This window comes from Dipodomys ordii, unplaced genomic scaffold (genome assembly GCF_000151885.1).
Source record: "Dipodomys ordii isolate 6190 unplaced genomic scaffold, Dord_2.0 Scaffold250, whole genome shotgun sequence".
Lineage (NCBI taxonomy): Eukaryota > Metazoa > Chordata > Mammalia > Rodentia > Heteromyidae > Dipodomys > Dipodomys ordii.
This window is the reverse complement of record NW_012267466.1, coordinates 472,455-488,645: the sequence shown is the minus strand read 5'-3', so window position 1 is coordinate 488,645 and position 16,191 is coordinate 472,455. Positions and strand designations below refer to the sequence as shown.

General features: G+C 48.6%; 1 protein-coding gene and 1 pseudogene across 3 annotated transcripts; both read right to left on the bottom strand.

Moving 5' to 3' along the window:
* Positions 1 to 10,489, bottom strand: part of LOC106000949 — a 42,696-nt pseudogene extending 32,207 nt beyond the window's left edge.
* Positions 10,490 to 11,149: 660 nt separating this feature from the next.
* Positions 11,150 to 15,097, bottom strand: Bsph1 (binder of sperm protein homolog 1). 3 transcript variants are annotated; one of them, XR_001175822.1, is made up of 4 exons: positions 15,011 to 15,097; positions 13,626 to 13,784; positions 12,748 to 12,967; positions 11,150 to 11,498 (listed from the first exon to the last, which is right to left on the bottom strand). XR_001175822.1 is itself a non-coding variant. In XM_013036169.1 (4 exons), exons 1-3 carry the CDS (start codon positions 15,063 to 15,065, stop codon positions 12,816 to 12,818), a joined length of 366 nt encoding a protein of 121 aa, XP_012891623.1. In that variant the 5' UTR covers positions 15,066 to 15,097; the 3' UTR covers positions 11,150 to 11,498; positions 12,772 to 12,815. The 3 variants fall into 3 exon arrangements, 2 of the variants coding, with proteins under 2 accessions (XP_012891623.1, XP_012891622.1); XM_013036169.1 differs by having other exon boundaries at positions 12,772 to 12,967; XM_013036168.1 differs by having other exon boundaries at positions 11,151 to 11,498; positions 12,820 to 12,967.
* Between the last annotated feature and the right edge of the window lie 1,094 nt (positions 15,098 to 16,191).

The following is a 16,191-nucleotide window of genomic DNA, read 5'->3' as shown; positions in this document are numbered from 1 at the left end:
TCAGGTGGTAGAGCGCTAGCCTTGAGCTGAAGAGCTGAGGGACAGCACCTAGGCCCAGAGTTCAGGGCCCACTACCGGACCCCAAAAAAAAAAAAGTTGAAGGTGTTCTCGCCTATGTTGAAGAGTCTCGCGTAAAGGTGCCAGGTTAGGTAAAGGGGGGAGAGAAAAAACATCTGGATCTGGAGGGGCAGTGGGCCCTTGAAAGGCTGGGTTACAAAAGGAAGGGATTTTCAGTAAATTGGCCAGCAGTCATATCTAATACAACCGATGGGCAAGCCACGGGGGGCCGAGAGGCATTTTGGAGAACCTCCTCTCCCGTTTTTACAAGTTTTAAAATTCCACTATCAAACAGAGAACATTTTAAAATGTCATTAATCAAATTCCAATAGGAAAAGGCGGTAGCAGGAACCTTTTCTGAACCAAAGACTTCATAATAATCTATTAAACAATTTCCTACTCTTTGCCATCTTTTTGCATCTATGATTCCTACAAGTCCTCTATGAAAATAATTCTAAATCCTTTTTCTTAACCCACGTTCCCCGTGTCTTGAAGGCCTCCCTGAGGTCTGACAGAAATAGATCATGTGATGACATTGCTTGTCCCATGGTGGGTCACTCACCTTGCGCCGTCCCCACTCTCCTCCTGGATCTGTCTCTCGGTGGGGTCTGTCGAGGCGATCTCGCGATCTCGGACTGTACTTGGCCAAGTTTTCCCGGAGGACGGCGTTCCTTCCTTAGTCAGAGGCTCAAGCCCCACGTTGGGCTCCAGTTGTCCTGACCCGCAGGACTTCAACGAGGGCAATGAACCTAAGCGAGAAGGAATGAAGGGACAAGAGACACGAAGAAGGACACCAAGACAAGGATTCTGATCAAGCTGCCAAATTTTATTTTTCACACAGGGGTATTTATATGCTTAGAATAAGGAAGCTTTTTCATTGGGAGTAGAGGCTGCAGGATGCTTGCTTAGGGCAATGTGAAAAGGTGGTCAATAGCAGCTACCTGGTCTTTGTTTGGGGCAGGATGCAAAGACCAGATTCTGTAAATAGTCTGGAGAGATGTTCCAGCGAGATAGTCAAGCTTATCATGCAGAGAGACTCCCTGCAGGGCTCCCAACAGCACTCTACCCCTCTAGTCAAATCTGCACTGTTGTCCAGAGGAGTGACTGTTTCATAAGTCAGCCAATGAGTACATTTGTTTTGGGCATTCTTTTTGGAAAGCATCCAGACCTTGAGTTAAAGTGCCAGGACTGACACTAAAAGAAAGAAAAGTATTCCATTTAGGCAGTAATTGGGACCTGGAAACTTCCAGCAAATACAAGGCAGTGGCAGAACAGGCCCTAATTGGGTAGGGGGTGGGGGGTGAGGGGCTGGGCACCGGATGGGGCGGAGCCAGCACAGAGCACATACTGCAAGGGAAATGCACTGAGAATCAGGAGCCAGGGCCGCACTGCAGGGATTTCAGGAACAGCCAATGGGGTGGATCTATCCCAACTATCCACAGAGACTCGCTGTTTAACCCCAATAGGCCTCAGGGGATAAATGGAGCTTAATGCTGATTACCAATGCAGAGCACTCTGACCCACTCTGCAGCATGATTGGAGGACATATTGCGATTGGAAACACACGAGGGCAAGAGGTGTTTGATTTGCACCATGTGCAAAGTCCACAGCCACCACAGCCTAGAAGAGACAAGAGAGCTGTGGGGGCCTGGACAGGAGATGGGGTGGGGGGGGCAACTACATACATGTGGACAGTGTACATTTATTACCTGTAAAAATACCAGCATAGGCCAGGTACTGGTGGATATCTCTTGCCATCCTAGCTACTGAGGAGGCTGTGGTCTGAGAATCGAGGTTCAAAGCCAGCCTTGGCATGAAAATCTGTGAGACTCTCATCTCCAATGAATGAAGAAAAACTGTTCAGTGCAACTGTGGCTCAAGGTATAGAGCACCAATATGAAGCAGAAAAATCCAGGGACAGCGCACAGGCTCTGAGTTCAAGTACCAGGACTGGCATGTGTGGACGGACACACACACACACACACACACACACACACACACACACACACAGGCCTTCTGGGACAAAGGAATGTATGCTGAACAAAGTTTATAACAGTAAGGTTTATGTATATTTTACTGTCATTTTTTTAACATAATTTAGGCAGAAATGAGTGACCTTCACTTTCCTTCTGTCTCCAGGAACCAACTGGATGATTGAGATCCTGTGTCTCATTCACAGCAAGGGATCCAGAGTGGATCCGGTCTGTGCCCATCTGGGATGAATCCTCGTGGATCCAGGCTAAAAGTAGAGCCAAAATCATTAAGGACAGGAAGGAGGGGCCCCAGCTCCTCACTTCCCACCTTCCCATCCAACTCTTCCCCAAGTCTTTCTTCACTTCCAAGGCCAAGGTCAGTGATCAGTGCTCAATAACTGTTCAGTAAATGCTTGTTGTGTGTGTGTGGAGGGGGGGGGGATGGGGTGCTAGTTCTGGGGCTTGAACTTAAGGCCTGGGCACTATCCCTGAGCTTTAGTGCTCAAGTCTAGAGCTTTACCACTTCAGCCACTGCTCCCCTTTTGGTGGTTACTTGTGCAGATAAGAGTCTCACAGACTCTCCTGCTTGGGCTGGCTTTGAACCACAATCCTCAGATCTCAGCCTCCTGAGTAGCTAGGATGACAGATGTGAGCCACTGGCTCAATCGATGCTTTTCAATCTTGACCTCATAATAGAGACCTGGAGATGAGAGCAAGCTGCATTCACCTTCAGTCGTTCACCGTGGTCCTGGGATCACATTCACCAATGGAGAGACCTCAGGCCCAAAATGTAGACCAGTGCAGTTGGGCCCTCACAGATGACCTGGAGGCCAGAGTCTTCCAAATCTACCTTAAGCTCAACCAGGGCTTACAGATAAACTTTAGGCAGAACCACTTGCCTGTCTTTTCTTTGATCTTCACTCCATCAAAAGCCAGTGCCAAAGCCAGACCCCATGGCTCATGCCTGTCATTCTAGCTACTCAGGAGGCTGAGATCTAAGGATCATGGTTCAAAGCCAGCCCAGGCAGAAAAGTGAATGAGACTTCTATCTCCAAAGAACCAGCAGAAAACCAGAAAGTGGTGCTGGGTCTCAAAGTGGTAAAGCCCTAAACACGAGCTAAATAGCTCAGGTTTAGTGCACAGGCTGAGAGTTCAAGCCCCGGGACTGTCACAAACAAATAAAAATAAATTAGTGTTCTAGTAAGACACTGGCAGATGGTTGATCCTTTGATGCTTGTCCCATCATGTAGACCTTGGCTGAGGGGAGATCAAGACCTACATGTGGAAAAGATGGTCATGATTTTTTAGTCTTCTCCTTTCTCCCTTCAAGGTGATCTATGTCATCAGAAATCCAAAGGATGTCCTTGTGTCTGGCTGTCATTTCTGGGGTCAATCACAGCTCATGAAGAATCTGCAGTCACTGCAACAGTATTATGAATGGTTCATCCAAGACAGTGGTGAGTAGGTTGTGAAGTGAGGGGATATAAAAATTGTGTGTGTGTGTGTGTGTGTGTGTGTCTTGGGACTTGAACTCTGGGCCTGGGCATTTTCCCTTACTTGTTCTCTCAAGGCTAGTGTTCTACCTCTGGATCCTCAGCTCCACTTCCATCTTTTTGGCAAATAATTGTCCATAAGACTCTCATGAATCAAGTGCCAGTAGCTCAGGAATGTAATCCTAGTTACCCAGCCAGCCGACTGCAATCTGAGAAGTCTGCACAGGCAGGAAAAGTCCACAAGACTCATCTATAATGAATCAGAAAAAAAAAGCCGGAAGTGGAGCTATGGCTCATTGCATAGAGTGCTAGATTTCAGTACGATGTTCAGGGACAGGGGGTAGGCCCTGAGTTCAAGCACCACCATGACCACAGAGAGAGAGAGACAGACAGACAGACAGACAGAGACAGAGACAGAGAGATATTCTGGGGCTTTTCTGTCAAGGCTGGTTTTGAACCATGATCCTCACTACTCATCCTCCTCAGGAGCTAGGCTGACAGGTGTGAGCCACTGGCACCCAGGTAAATATGCACGAGAATTTTTTTGTCAGTTCTACCTAGAGGAAGCTATGGGGACAAGGGGAAACATGTGGAGATCATAGACCACATCTGGAGGTCCAGGAGTTGATTATTTGTCCCTCATTGCCCACCCTGCAGTGCTGTATGGGTCATGGTTTGCACATGTTCGGGGCTGGATGTCCATGAGGGAGAGAGAGAATGTGCTGGTGCTCAGCTATGAGGCACTGAAGAAGGCAATGATCCATTTTCCATGCACTCCACCCCATTATTACCTCCTGATCATGGGTCTCCCCTTCTTCATAGACCCCACACCACCTGTCAGAGTTCACCATCCTAGCTACTCAGGAGGCTGAGATCTGAGGATTGTGGTTCAAAGACAGCACCAGCAGGCAAATGCATGAGACTCTTCTCTCCAGTGAATCAGCAACAAGCTGATGTGGACCTCTGGCTCAGTTGATAGAGTGCTAGCCTTAAGCACAAAGGTTCAACAGCAACATCCAGGCCCAGAGTTCAAGACCCACAACTCACAAACACAAATAAAAGACTTTAGAGAAGTCTGGGGTGTACTGAGATTAGCTGTGGGACACTGTAGTAACTAGTGTATTGATCTTCCTTTTGATATTTCTCAAATTAGGCTTTTCTCTCACTTCTTTCTTTTTTAGTCGGTCTTGGGGCTTGAATTCTGGGACTGTATGGTGTCTCTGAGTTTTTCAGTTCAGGGCTTGTCTCTTCCACTTGGAACCACGGCTCCACTTCCAGTTTCCTGCTGGTTAATTGCAGATAAAAGTCTCATAGATTATGTTGCCTGGGCTGGCTTTGAACCAGGATCTTTAGATCTCAGCCTCCTGAGTAGATAGGATGACAACTGGGAGTCACCAGGGCCCCACTTCAGATGCTTTTCTCTAGGTCTGGGACATCTCCAGTCTCTGTGCTCTGGTTGTGCTGCCACAAACCATAAAATGACATCCCGGTGCTGGGTGCTTGGATCAAATCCTTCCGGTCCTCCTTCCTATTCCTCTCTCATCCCTTCCTCCCTCCCTGCTCCCAGCTCAGCCTCTGTCATAGGAGTCTGTCATAGTGCTTGGCTGTCTGTCCCTTCTTGTCCTCCCTCCAAAGCTCCCTCGTTCTGAGAGCCGCTCTGTGTTCTCCTTGTCCTGCTTTTCCTTCTTGCAGGACACGAGGAGCACTGTGGAGAAGATCTGTCAGTTCCTGGGCAAGAAGATGGACCCCAAAGAGCTGAACTTGGTCCTTGAGAACAGATATTTCCAGGCCATGAAAGAAAACATGATGTCCAATTACAGCCTGCTGAGGTGAGAATTACAACATTGCTGCAGTCCTAGTGGCCGGGAGAGGTATGGAATGATTGTGGTTTAAACATCTGTCAGAGACCAGAAAGGCTCCATCGATATGGCTTTATGAGTTTAAAAAAAAAATGTGTGTATTGATCCTGGGACTTGAACAGAAGGCTTGGATGCTATTGCTGAGTGGGTTTTTCTGTTGTTGTTGTTGTTGTTTAAATTTTTATTCAAGGCTTGAGCCTCAATTCCACTTCCAGCTTTTTGGTAGTTCATTGGAGATAAAAGTCTCATGGGCTTTCTTGCCCAGAGCTCACTTCAAAACTCAGCCTCTTATGTTACTAGGATAACGAGTATGAGCCACCAGTACTCAGCTGGCTTTATGTATCTTTTAGACATTTTTATTTCTTTGTCTTAGAAAGGCTTTTCAATTCCATTGCCCATCTAAGAATGGGCAGTGTTTGGTTCTTGTACAACTTTAAGCTCTTTGTACTTTCTGCATGATTGCCCTGCATCCAACAAACAGTTGCTGAAGATTCTCTCCCCCACTGAAACTGGTTTTGTTTTCTTGTTGTTGGGTTGTTGCTGATTCCTCAGCGGTAACGTGGGAACACGTGCCTGGTAGGCAGAAAGGGACTGTACCATGTGGGTATAAACAAAGTTTATTAAAACATCATACGCTATCTGGGAAGTTGGCTCAGTGATAGAGTGCTTGCCTTGCATGCATGAGGCCCTGGGTTCAATTCCTCAGCACCCCATAAGCAGAAAAAGCCCGAAGTGGCGCTGTGGCTCAAGTGGTAGAGTGCTAGTCCTGAGCTGAAGAGCTGAGGGACAGTGCCCAGGCCTAGAGTTCATCCCCCATGACCAAAAACAAAAACAAAAACCAACTTCAACAAAATATCACATGCTTATCTATGGCATAGGGGCATAGAAGGTAAGTCTGTAGTCATGGGACTGTCATGAGACAATCACGGGACAATCATGGGACAGAAAGTTGATCTTAAACAATTTTGGGGGGGGGTATGTGGATACTAAAAGTTGGCGACCTTTAATCAGTGAGCGGGAAGAGTTGTCAAAGGTGGAACGTTTCCATGTGATTAAAGATTAATAAAGAGGAAGCAAAGTGCAGGTGGCGCTCCGTTAAAAACATGAAAGGAATCTGGATGCGTTGTTCCATGGGGTTCATTAGGAGGAGCACGCATAGCACTTCCCGCAAACCTTCTCCTGAGTCTGGTGCCAGGCATTGGACCTTGGCTTGGAGGAGCGGGCGGGGGGTGGGCTCCCCTTCCTCCCCCAGAGGAAATGCATACCAACATGCACCCTTACCACACACAGGAGCTCAGATGGGGTCACACAAGCCTCCCACATTGGGTTTTTTATTTTGGTGAGCAGACATTCTTTAATTTTATGTAGTCATATTCGTTCATTCCTTCTATTTCTTGTTGGCTGACACGTTAGAGTCTAGGCAATCTGTAGCTCTATGATCCAGAGATTTCCCTGTGAAACTGAAGAGTTTGAAACTACATTGAAATCCTCTGTTTCTGCACACACAGACACACAGACAGAGTTCTTCTGGGAGTTCTTTTCTCTGAGCTCCAAAGTCCACAGCAAGGACATGGTAGGGCTGGAGCAGGGAGCCAGAGGCCTGCCTGCACCATTCATACCCATCGCATGGTCTGATCTCAGCATTGCTCCACCGCCTCTGGGCATTGTGGGGGACTGGAAAAACCACTTCACTGTAGCCCAGGCTGAAGAATTCGACAAAACATTCCAGGAGAAGATGGCAAGATGTCCTCTGGAGCTGTTCCCGTGGGACTATGTCCTGACTTATTCTTCCATTTATAGCATCCGAGCTATGAACAAATCTTACAAAGGCAGGAGCTTGTGGCTAATGCTGGTAAGCAAGCTGCTCAAGAGGCTACGACCTGAAGATTGAGGTTTGAGGCCCACCCAGGCAGAAAGTCCACAAGATCCGTATTTCCAATGAACCACTAGAAAACCGGAAGTGCTGCCATGATTCAGAGTGGTAAAGTGCCAGCTTTGAGCAAAAAAGTTCAGGGACAGTACCCAGGCCTCTCAAGGACTGGTACACACACACACACACGCACACACACACACACACACACACACACACCCTTTTCCCTGTGATGTCACAGAAGTATCTGGTGATTCTCAAATCTGCAAGGTCAGGAAAAAGAAAAGAAGTCTGAGAAACTCTCCCTGCCCCCAGGAGCCTGAGGAGCCATGGAGATCATGACCCGGAGGATCATGGCCGAAATCCTGGAGCATGGAGATCCTGGGGGAAACGGAAAAAGAACGGAAGCAAAAATGCATTGAGTACTTTGGGAAATGATTTGGTGGCAATATTGCTGAAGTGAACTTAGGGCCTCGAGCCCTCTTTGAAGTTTTGTGGCATCCGCACCTATTCTCAACATAAAAGATTCGTAAAATTAAAAACTTGTCAAGAAAAACTTGGGCGGAAGCCTATCTCCTTCTCTTTCCTGTTGTAGTTCTGTGTTCTGCCAGGAACTGAACATCGAAGAGTGTAAGTTACTATGTCCTTCTCCATTGTGACTTAACAATCTCCATCTTAGGCCCTCAGCCCTTTCCCTGAAATCACGTGAGCACACCAGACCTGACTGCAATTGTGAACTCTCACCCAGGCGCCTGGTACCTTCCGGCTGCAGTAGCAGCCTGCCTCCGGCCCAGACCCAACCGCAACGCTGTGATCAGTAAACCTCACCCTGGCTGCTGCTACAAAGATGCCCCCTTTGCATGAGGACAAACATTGTGCCCAGCCCTAAAGGCACAGCCTCGTCAGCTTGCATGAGCCATGATGCTCAGGTAACTTATTTACATTTTGTTGGCTGTTGTTTTGGGGCTTGAATCCATCTGGGCCTGGGCACTGTCCCTCAGCCCTTCAGCTAAAGGCTAGTGCTCTACCACTTGAGCCACAGTGCCACTTTGGTTTTCTGAGTGGTTTCTTGAAAAGTCTCATGGACTTTCCTACCCAGGCTGGCTTTAAATGGCGATCCTCTGATCTCAGCCTCCTGAGTAGCTGGGATGACAGGCATGAGCCACAGAGCCTGGCTTACCACAGTATCTTAACATCTTATAAACCTATGCTGTGCACACATGCGTAGTTGCCCCTGTCTCCTGTCCAGGCCCCCACAGCTCTCTTGTCTCTTCTAGGCTGTGGCGGCTGTGGGCTTTGTACATGGTACAAATCACACACCATCTGTCTTCTCACGACGGCCTGCCCTGGTGTGCTTCTAATAGCAATATGTCCTCCAATCATGCTGCAGTGTGGGTCTGAGTGCTCTGCCTTGGTAATCAGTGTCACTCTCCATTTATCCCCTGGGCCCTATTGGGGTTAAGCAGTGAGTCTCTGTGGATAGTTGGGATGGATCCACCCAATGGCTGTTCCTGAAATCCCTGCAGTGCGGCCCTGGCTCCTGATTTTCAGTGCATTTCCCTTGCAGTGTGTGCTCCATGCTGGCTCCGCCCCATCCCGATGCTCCTCCCCTTGCCGCCGCCCCCCCTCCCCCAATTAGAGCCTGTTCTGCCACTGCCTTGTATTTGCTGGAAGTTTCCAGTTCCCAACTACTGCCTAAAGAGAGTTTTTTTTTTTCTTATTGTGCCAGTACTGGGGCTTGAACTCAAGGCCTGGGTACTTCTCAAAAACCAAACAAAAACAAATGTATTCATTGGCTGACTTATGAAACGGTCACCCCTCTGTACTGCACGAGAGATTTGGCTCAAGTGGTAAAGTACCAGCTAAATAGTTCTGGGAGGCAAACGTGTACAAGACCCTGAGTGCAAATTCCTCTCCCCCCACAAAGTAAATAATTGAAAAGAGACATCCTATAGTGTTTAGCATGTACTAAATTAAAAATGTTAGGATGTATCAAAAAAAATGTCCACGAGAGCTACATACAGGACTTTAAACATATTGAGAAAAATATAATACTAGAATAAAAAGCTCTCCCCCATATGCCTGGACTGAGAAAGCTAGCATGTCTCCTATGCCAGCCTCCAGTGTAGCTCCATCACTAAACACAGCCCTGATGAAAACACCTTGGCTGTAGTCGGCATGTGCACACGTGCTGATGGTGTGGAACGCTTGTCCCAAAATGCACGTGGAGGGGTGGCACTGATCAAGGCACTGGGCCCTGGGAAATGGGCAGCGTGGCACTGAAGTCCTTTGGTACAACCGTTGAAAGATCATGTTTAAAAGCCTAAATCAACAAATCAACTACGTTCAGATTAATATTTAAAAAAAACAAAACAAAACTGGATGTGATTGTCTCTGAGATCTGCAGCGTTCACCCTCCCTTCCTCACCCCTGCTCCCAGGAAACCTTATGCCATAGGCCCCATGCTACTGCATTTCTCCAGTACGTTCACACACCACGCACACAGAAATTCCTGTGAAATGGGCTGGCGGGATCCTCTTCCAAGAAGGGAAAGAAACCAATGAGTAACTATACCATCCCCACATGGAGGCTGGAGGGAGTGGGGCGCAGCTCTGGCCTTTCCCATGCAGCCGCAGCCTTGTCTGCTCACCTGATTTGGGGTAGGCCACCGTGATGATGTCCTTGTCCTTCAGCACCAGCTTCTCATGAGCTGCTTTTGTGACTTCAGGGTTATAACCCACATCAGGGAAAGGAATGCCCTGATACCACACGTAGTCCTGAGCCATGGCGGATCCCTGTGTGCCTGGTCATGGGCCAGTGCCACTGGGGAGGGGGTGGCAGAATCTGGGTTTTCATCCAGGTACTGAAGGTGGTTATTAACTGTCTTCATCTCACTGTGAAAGTAACCCGCTCACCCACCATGGCTAGCTGGCTTTCTTGCCAGGTACCTGTGGCAAGCTGAGAGTTAATTCTGGCAGAGGAAGCTGGGCTTCAGCAGAGAGCCGCACGTATGGAGGGTAGCAGGGCTGTGAGCCTGGCTGTAGAGGTTCAGAAAGTCGCCCGGAGTCCTCACACTGCGTTTCTCTTCCAGTGTCTTCTGATTTCCCCAGGATCTCAACCATGACCCTGGTGTCATGGTCTCCATGGCTCCTCAGGCTCCTGGCACACGGAGAGTTTCTCAGACTTCCTTTCCTTGTCCTGACCTTGCAGATTTGAGAACCACCAAATACTTGTGTAATATCAGATGCCATGCTCTGTGTGTGTGTGTGTGTGAATCCTGGGGTTTGCACTCAGGGCACTGTCCCTGAGCACTTTTTGCTCATGGCTAAGTGGTCTACCATTTTAAGCACCATTTCCAGTTTTCTCATAGTTCATTGGTAATAAATGTGTCACAGGATTCCTGACCTGGCTGGCTTAGAATTGATCACCATAATCCTTCGATCCTAGCCTCTTGGGGAGCTGGGATTACAGGGGTAAGTCACTGGTTCCAGGCCACATCAGGACAACAGGAAAAATTAACTGTCACTTAACTACGAACTTATTAGGACAAGTCCACATTCCATGTGAAAGACCGATGGTGGTCAGTGGCCCCCAGGCCACTGAAGCCGATGTATCAGGAACGAACAAGTATGGCACACAGTAACCAGAAAGTGTATTTAGCGATAGAGAAACAAATCTCTGCTTTGCTTTAGACACACGCTCCTTCCTTCACCAACTGCAGTAAAAGCACAAGGAACAAGCAGCTCTCTACCTGTGACCTCACCTGCTACCCCTCAATTCAGTAACTCACGTGCTCTGACAATGGACAAAGGACAGCATCAAGACAGATACGGATCCTGGAAAAGCAAATGCTGCTACTTGCACAAAGGACTTCTGTCAAGGATTTGTTTTTCTTTTTATTTATTTATTTTATGTTTTGGTGCTGGTCCTGGGGCTTGAACTCAGGGCCTGGACACGGTCCCTGAGCCTTTTTCTTCAAGATTAGCATTTCTATGGCTTGAAACCACAACTCCATTACGGTTCTTTTGCTGGTTTGTGGGAGGTAAGAGTCTCACGGACTTTCCTCCACAGGCTCAGTTCAGACTGTGATCCTCTAGATCTCAGCCTCCACAGTAGCTGGAATGATGGGCATGAGCTGGGAGGATAGGTATGAGCCACAGGTACCCGGCGGGGGGATGATATTTGGAGAGGCAGCTGAGGAATCTACAACTTCAGACTCTTCTAAACCACCTGGATTATCTAAGTACTGTGGAGGAAAGAGAGAGATTAGAAGAGCAGGTCCAACTCTGTCACGCTCCAGGATAGATGTCCCACAGGGGTCCCTCCTCTGTGTGTCATCTTTCCCCATCCTTGGTGGGAGGGGGGCTGCTCTGTTCCCTTAGGTGCTCCTTAGCCTGGGGCCCTGGGGGAAAGGAGGGGACAGGGGAATGTTCTAGATCAGCAGCCAGCCAGAAGTGAACATATGTCTCCTTTTCCAATTAGATACACTATTACTGATTGCATTTTAATGGTATATTGTATGGCTTTTGCAAATCAAGAGCAGATTAAAAGTGAAGAATGATCACACATTTGCTGCATGTGGACGAATGGCACAATGGCACCATTGAGTCTATGTGGCATGGACTGAGTAACTTGCAAAGCCTGAAATATTCCACATCAGGTCCTGCTCAGATGTTTTTCAACCCCTGATCTAAGAAACCACCAGTCTAAGCCTTGAACTTCCATCCACTCATCCATCCACCCACCCATCCACCCACCCATCCATCCATCCACCCAACCATCCACCCACCCATCCAATCACCCATCCATCCATCCACCCATCCATCTATCCATCCATCCATCCATCCATCCACCCACCCATCCTATATCCATCCATCCATCTACCCACCCATCCATCCTTCCACTCATTGTCTATCCATCCATTATCCATCATCCATTCATCACCTGTCCATTTATTCACTAATCATCCATCCACCTATCATCAATCTATCATCCATCCATTCATCATCCATCCACCTATGATCCATCCATCCTATATCCATCCATCCATCCATTCATCATCTATCATCCATCCATCACTCATCCATGCATCCATCATTATCTACCATCCATCATCCATCCATCCATCATCCCTATATCCACTTATCATCTGTCATCCTTCCACCCATCATTCATACATACATATGTACATCATAGACCATATACCCATCCTCCATCCATTCACTCATTACCTATTTACCCATTATCTGTCCTCCATCCATCCATTCATTAATAATCCATCTACCTGTCAACCATTCATCATCTATTTACCATCCAGCACCCATCTACCCAGCATCCATCCAGCATCCATTATCCAACATCCATCCACTTTTCATCCATGCATCATCTATTTACCATCCATTATCCATTCAGGACCCACCCACTCATTATCCATTCATCCATTATCCATCATCCATCCATCATTCATCCATCCATCAGTCCACCCACCCACATACCATCCATCCACCCACAGCACTCCCCATTTCCACCATTCTTCAAGCCCCTGCTCCATTCTTCCCAGCTCTCACTGTTGAGGAGAGCACTGCTTCCATTTTCTGTCCTTGTTGAAGTTGTGCGTCAGTGAGCACCAGCTCCGGCCGAGGACATAGCCTTTCTTGGTGCACTGGCGGAAGCACCATTTTTTGAAGGTGAAGGGGAATACACACACTGGGGGATCTGTGGGGGGGGAGGGGGTACACAAGGTCGTACAAGGTCATCCTCAACTGGGCACTGGTGGTTCATGCCTGTCATCCTAGCTACTCAGGAGGCTGAGATCTGAGGATCATGGTTCAAAGCCAGCCCGGGCAGAAAAGTCTGTGAGACTTATCTCCAATGAACCACTAGAAAACCAAAAGTGGTGCTGTGGCTCATGTGGTAGAGCACTTGTCTTGAGCTGAAGAGAGCAGGGACAATGCCCAGGCCCAGAGTTCAAGCCCCACAATGAAAAAAACAAAAAAGGTCATCCTCAGACGCCATCACCCAACTCACACATTGCCAAACTTTTTCCATTATTTTCCAAGTGAGAACACACATCAAATAGAAAACAACACCTTTCTGAGACCTGAATTCCAGAATCTAGCATTCTACTGACCCCTAGCATTCTAGGCATCCCATATACCTTAGTATGAATGTCCTGGGGCTTGAACTCACGGCCTGGGTGCTATTACTGAGCCTTTTCACTCAAGGCTGGTCCTCTACCAATTGAACCACAGAGCCACTTCTGGCTTTTTGTGGGTTCATCGGAGACCAGAGTCTCATGGACTCTCCTGCCCAGGCAGGTTTGGAACTGCGATCCTCCTGCTCTTGGGCCCCCAAGTATCTGGGAGATACTCACCTTTGGCTGTACAGTAGCGCCACCGGCCTCGGAAGGTGCTGTCCAGGGAGCACCAGTCATAGTCACTGTGGATGGAGGTGCAGGAGAAGTGTATGCCATCCACATAGGAAAAGGGGAAGATGCAGGAGGTATTGGAAAGCACTGCCAGGACAGAGCACACTGCAGAGAGAGCTCATGAGACTCCTGAAGGCCAATCCTGGATGTCCCCCATATAGCACACAGCCTTGCCAACCAACTGGATGTTCTTAAGCCCAAAGAGGCCTTGGCCTGGTGCTGGTGGCTCACACCTGTAAATCCCAGCTACCACAGGATCAAGACACTGAGCCGGCCCAAGCAGAAAAGTCTGTGAGGAGACTCCATCATCAATTAATTAGTCAGCAAAAAAATAATCATAAGCCGGGTCGGAGATGTGGCTCAAATGGTCGAATGTCAGTTGGGAACAAGCAAGCGGGACAAGTGCGAAGCCTCTGAATTCAAGCTTTGATAGTGGCAAGAAAAAACAGTGAGGGGGCTGGGAAGGTGGCTCGGTGGTAGAGTGCTTGCCTTGCATGCATGAGGCTCTGGGTTCGATTCCTCAGCACTACATAAGCAGAAAAAGCCGGAAGTGGGGCTAAGGCTCAGGTGGTAGAGTGCTGGTCTACAGCTGAAGAGCTGGGGGACAGCGCCCAAGGCCCAGAGTTCAGGTCCCACAACTGACAAAAAAAAAAGAAAAAACAGTGAGGCTGGAAGCGTGACTCAAGTGGTAGAGTGCTCAAGCCTGGCAAGTACAAGGCCCTGAGTTCAAATCCCAGCCCGTAAGAATCCCAGCCCAAAGAAAACAAAGAACAAAGAGGAAAATATTCTAATATGGTGTCTGATGTTAGTAGCAATGGAGAACAGATTGCCCCCCACCACCTATCCCTCCTCCAAGTACGGGGGTTTGAATTAAAGGCCCAGGCGCTGTCCCTGAGCTTTTGTGCTCATGGCTCATACTCTACCACTTGAACCACACCTCTACTCGTGGCTTTTCGGTGGTCCATTGGAGCTAAGAATCCCACAGACTTCCTTGCCTAGACTGCCTTCAAAACTGCGGCCCTCATATTTTAGTTCCTGAGTAGCAGGGATGACAAGGGTGAGCAGCGGTGTCCGGCTCTCAAAGGCTTTGATTATGGTGAAGGCTGAGGCACAGTCAGGGGGTGACGTCAAGTGTCCCCGTGGTCCCCAAACCCCCTGAAGGCAACTGGGCTGAAAGCCGGTTGCTCACCCCACACTCAGCTCTGCCATCTGCAGAACAAATCCTGCATCATTGATTTCCAGACTGGGTCAGTCTCGCCCTGCTCTGGATTCCTCTCCCTCCCAGCCTCCATCCTGGCCTCCCTCCCTCCCAACCTCCATAGCAGCCTTACCGTCCAGTCCCCACAGGCCACCAGCCAGCAACATCCAGACCACTGAATGTCTCATCACCTCCAAGGCCCTGAAAGTGTCCAGCCGCAACCAACCTTGGCTCTGGCTCATTTATAATCCCTTCCCCCTCTCTGCCCCTCCTTCTGGCCTGTCACGCTTCCCTGCTTCCCAGAAAGGCCTTCTGGCTTTCTGTGTCAGAGCACTTAAACAAAACACGCGCACACAATCAAAAACCACCCACAAAACCAAAAAATAGCACTAGCCAGGCACCAGTGGCTCACGCCTGTAATCCTACCTACTCAGGAGGCTGAGATTTGAGGTTTGTGGTTTCCAAGCCAGCCCGGGCAGAAAGGTCAAGGGGCTCTACCACTTTGAGCCACAGCTCCACTTCTGCATTTTTGGTGCTTCCTTGGAGATAAGAGTCTCCTTGACTTTTCTGCCTGGGCTGGCTTCAAACCTTGATCCTCAGGTCTCAGCCTCCTGAATAGCTGGGAATACAGGTGTGAGCTACCAGCGACATCCTCATCATTATTATTACCAATCTAGTATTATTTGGTTTGTTTTATGTTGTTGTTTTTCCTGTGAATACTTTAAAGATGTTCCTGCTAGTTGCTGCATCTTGAGGAGGCAGTGGGAGCTGTGTGGGAACATTCATGAGGCGCATATTCCCTTTCCCCTGGGGAGCCTGTGTGCATAGCCCTGTGAAAGGGGCCAGAACACGGCCTTCTAGAAGGATCACAGAGGACATGGGAGAGAACACTCTATTCCTTCATAGCCTGGCTCAGGAGTTGGGATAGGTACTGGCATTTGGTCACCTGGTTTTCCTGGCCAGGGCTGGGGTGAAGCCAATGCCTCAGTTGCTCATGTATGTAGCACCACAAAGCTGGTCCTGATGCTCAGGAGCAGGGCGCCATGCAGTGCACCATTATTGTTTTCTGATTGTTTTGTAGTGTGGAGCTTGAATGCAAGGCCTGTGCATGTTGGAAAGGTGTTCTGCCTCTTCAGCCACACCCCAGCCCTTGCTCTTTTTTCTTGCTTTCTTTTTTGGTGCCAGACATGGGACCTGGGTGCTGTCCCTGAGCTCTTTTGCTCAAGGCTAGCTTAGCTCTACCGCTTTAAGCCACAGCTCCACTTCCGGTTTTCTGGTGATTCATTGGAGAGAAGAGTCTCACGGACTTTCCTG

Coding starts and splice junctions, on each gene's coding strand:
- Bsph1 (XM_013036168.1), bottom strand. CDS start 15,065: ATGAGACATTCAGTGGTCTGGATGTTGCTGGCTGGTGGCCTGTGGGGA. Junction 13,785..15,010: donor TGGCCTGTGGGGACTGGACG/GTAAGGCTGCTA, acceptor CTCTCTCTGCAG/TGTGCTCTGTCCTGGCAGTG. Junction 12,968..13,625: donor GCGCTACTGTACAGCCAAAG/GTGAGTATCTCC, acceptor CCCCCCCCACAG/ATCCCCCAGTGTGTGTATTC.